The 3728-nt window shown below is 50.5% G+C and overlaps 1 protein-coding gene across 1 annotated transcript in view; it reads left to right on the forward strand.

Moving 5' to 3' along the window:
* Window positions 1-1778: 1778 nt before the first annotated feature.
* LOC118453061 overlaps window positions 1779-3728 on the forward strand; it is a 5365-nt gene continuing 3415 nt past the window's right edge. The window contains exons 1-2 of the mRNA XM_035901748.1: window positions 1779-2959; window positions 2991-3701. Of these exons, the coding sequence (XP_035757641.1) occupies window positions 2655-2959; window positions 2991-3701 (1016 nt within the window). The 5' untranslated portion in view covers window positions 1779-2654. The remainder of the gene's footprint in view (window positions 2960-2990; window positions 3702-3728) is intronic.

The following is a 3728-nucleotide window of genomic DNA, read 5'->3' on the forward strand; positions in this document are numbered from 1 at the left end:
CGCCAACCCGGGAGGCGGAGCGGGGGACTACAGCTCCCGGCGTGCCCGGGGCCGGGCTGCTGTGTCACTGCAGGGGGACAGCGCGACGGGGGGCGGGCAGGGCTCCGCCAGCCGGCCTTGCTCCCTTCCCCAAGCTAAACCTCATCCCTGCCTGATTAATTTTAAGGCAGGGGCTGTGCTTAGCGCTGCGAGGCTGGGTTGGAAGGCTCTTTGGAGAGGGGTGGAGATGGAGTTATCTTCTATGGCAGCAGGGGCCCTGGCCAGGGCTCCCCGGCAGCGGGTTTATTCCTTTAGCTCTTGTCTGGTTTTAGGTTTGACTCCACTCACTCCTTCTGCTTCATTCCAGCCTTCATAAGAAAGAGAGCCGGGGTCTGAACTGGCATCCCCCATGCAAAGCCCGAGGAAATAATTTGCCAAGCGCTAGCACAAGTAATTAAACCAAAATCAAGCTAAATGAGAAGTGTGGTTCTGTGATGGCGAGCCCTTTATTGTTTCGAACGGTGCGAAACCCACCTAAACGTGCCCTGTCTCAGCCCTGTTCCAAAGGACTGATGAGGATTAAAAATACCGTATTAAAAACAGGCATTGAGGCCTCTGGGAGCAAGAGGAAAGGGGGAACGCGCTTTTTGCTAGCTGGGATGCTTACAGGTACATTTTTTTTTCCCCACTCTTTACACAGCCAAGACCCATAAGAGCAAAGCTGAGCCATACCGGCACGAGGAGGAGGAAGAGGAGGAGGAGGAGGAGGTTCCTGCGGCCGCAGGGCTGGTTTGGCTCACAGAAGGTCGTGTCTGTGGCAGCGCAGAAACCCCTTTCCCTGGCACCGTAGGTTCCCCGTCCGCCAGAAATGGCGAGCCGTTGTCTTGGCCGTGACACCTGCGTGGTAACTTTGTAGAGCAAACCCCTCGTCGAGGGGGGACGGAACCCCCAAGGGTGTCGCCAGGGTGTTTAAGTCCCCTTTCCTTTACAACTCTGCCTGCCCACCTTCCAAATCTAATGGAAACCAAAATGGAGAACGGCCCTGGTATGACGGAAACGGGGAATTTTTTGTGGATCAGGCGCCCGGTGCTGTCACTTCCCCAGCAAAGCACCCCTTGGGCCAAAATCCTCGGGATGCGCGGGGGAATCTCCCCAGCAGATTTTATTATTTGTTATTTACTCTTTCATAAATAGCTGTGTTGGTTGAAAAATAAAATCGCCGCGTCCCCGAGAAGCACTGAGCGAGCAGGTTAAACCGCCCGAAGCCTCGACGCGAGGCAATCCTCACCCTCCGCTGAAGAAAATCAACAAGAACCCTGGCAGAGATAGGAGGGACCGGGCTTAAGCAAGGTCCTGCTCTCACGAAGCAGGGAGAAATCTTTGTTTCCCCTCGCCCTTTGTTCTGTTTAAGCTAAAGATTCCTCGGGCTCTCCCCCCTGGGCAGCGGGGTCCTGCTTTCAGCTGCGATCCCTCTGATTATTTATTTGTGTTATTTTGCAGCTCGTTAGGAGAAATTAAGCCAAGGAAAGCATTGAAGGAAAAAGGCCCAGCCCAGGAACCCCGACTGCTGGGTCACAGTGGAGGTTCTAGTCTTGCAAACAGCTTAATCTGTGCTTAATTTAATCACAGGTGTTCGCTTAGGCCCGGCTTACACCCATCACATCCGGCAGGACCCCGTCTGGTGCCTGAGCCCCGTCACCCCGAGAAGGAAATCCCCCAACAACCCGAGTTTCGCCCGTTTTAGTCTGAAGCCGGGACGGGTTTAGCAGCACCGGGGGCGGAAGGAGACCGAGGTGACGATTTACTCATCTGGTGACTTAGTCACCCCCTAAGCCCCACGCCCAGCCTGGCAGGGCGGCCTGCGCCTCCTCCCCAGGCACGCAAAGATTTTTCCTTCGCGCTTAATTTCGTGTGTCGTGAGTAATCCTGGGACCTGCGGCCCGGGCTCTGCAGAACCGGGTATTTCTGAAGAAAAAATGCTTTGCAATTGCTTGGGCACCACACGCTCCCAAGCATTTAATTCCTTGCGTTTTAACGCCGGCCTCCCTTTCCCGCAGCACCTTCAGCTGCAGCCGGGATCTGGAGTTTTGGGGATGCCACCGTGCTGGTTTTGCATGTTTTTGTGCTGGTTTTGCACGTTTTTGTGCTGGTTTTGCACGGGTTTGTGCTGGTTTTGCACAGGTTTGTGCTGTTTTACACGGTTTTGCGCTGGTTTTGCACGGGTTTACACGGTTTTGCACTGGTTTTGCGCTGGTTTTGCACGGGTTTACACAGTTTTGCGCTGGTTTTGCGCTGGTTTTGCACGGGTTTACACAGTTTTGCACTGGTTTTAGCATGGTTTTGCACGGGTTTGTGCTGTTTTACACAGTTTTACGCAGTTTTACACGGTTTTGCGCTGGTTTTGCACGGGTTTACACGGTTTTGCGCTGGTTTTGCACACTTTTACACGGTTTTGCAGTGGTTTTGCATGGGTTTACACAGTTTTGTGCTGGTTTTGTGCGGTTTGACACTAGTTTTACACCATTTCAGACCAGCTTTGCAGTGGTTTTACACAGCTTTGCACAGCTTTACACAGGTTTTACACAGTTTTGCACCGATTTTACACCGTCTTTGCAGTGTTTTTGCACGGTTTTGCACTGGTTATATAGTTTTACACGATTTTGCACTGGTTCTCCATGGCTTTGCACTGGTTCTCCATGGTTTTACATGGCTTTGCACTGGATTGCACGGGTTTACACAGATTTTCACTAGTTTTACACAGTTTTGCACTGGGTTTGCGCTGGTTCTCCATGGGTTTCCGCTGGTTTTCCATGGGTTTACATGATTTTTACAGGATTTTCCATGGCTTTGCACTGGTTTTCCACGGCTTTGCACTGGTTTTGCACAGGTTTAACAACTTTTACACGATTTTGCATGGCTTTGCACTGGTTTTGCACGGCTTTACGCAATTTTCACACGATTTTGCACACGTTTGCACTGGGTTTGCACAGGTTTAAGCAATTTTTACACAGTTTTGCATGGCTTTGCACTGGTTTTGCACAGGTTTACGCAATTTTTACACAATTTTGCACAGCTTTGCACTGGTTTTGCACAGGTTTATGCAATCTTTACATGATTTTGCACGGCTTTGCACTGGTTTTGCACGCCTTTATGCAATTTTTACACGATTTTGCACGGCTTTGCACTGGTTTTGCACAGGTTTATGCAATCTTTACACAATTTTGCACGGCTTTGCACAATTTTTACATGATTTTGCATGGCTTTGCACTGGTTTTGTACGCCTTTATGCAATTTTTACACGATTTTGCACGGCTTTGCACTGGTTTTGCACAGGTTTATGCAATCTTTACACAATTTTGCACGGCTTTGCACAATTTTTACATGATTTTGCATGGCTTTGCACTGGTTTTGCACGGCTTTACACAATACTTGCATGGCTTTGCACTGGTTTTGCACGGCTTTACACAATTTTTACGCAATTTTGCACGGCTTTGCACTGGTTTTGCACGGCTTTACACAATTTTTACGCGATTTTGCACGGCTTTGCACTGGTTTTACACAGGTTTAACAATTTTTACACAATTTTGCAGGGCTTTGCACAATTTTTACACGATTTTGCACGGCTTTACACAGTTTTCCACTGGTTTTCCACCGAACCCCTCCATTTCCAGGGGGGGCAGCAGCAACCCCGCGGCCGGGCCCCCTCCCTTTGCCCCCCCGGGGTGGCCGTGTCGGGGTCGTGTCCCCGT

This window comes from Egretta garzetta, unplaced genomic scaffold (assembly GCF_000687185.1).
Source record: "Egretta garzetta isolate BGI_Z169 unplaced genomic scaffold, ASM68718v1 scaffold839, whole genome shotgun sequence".
Taxonomy (NCBI): domain Eukaryota; kingdom Metazoa; phylum Chordata; class Aves; order Pelecaniformes; family Ardeidae; genus Egretta; species Egretta garzetta.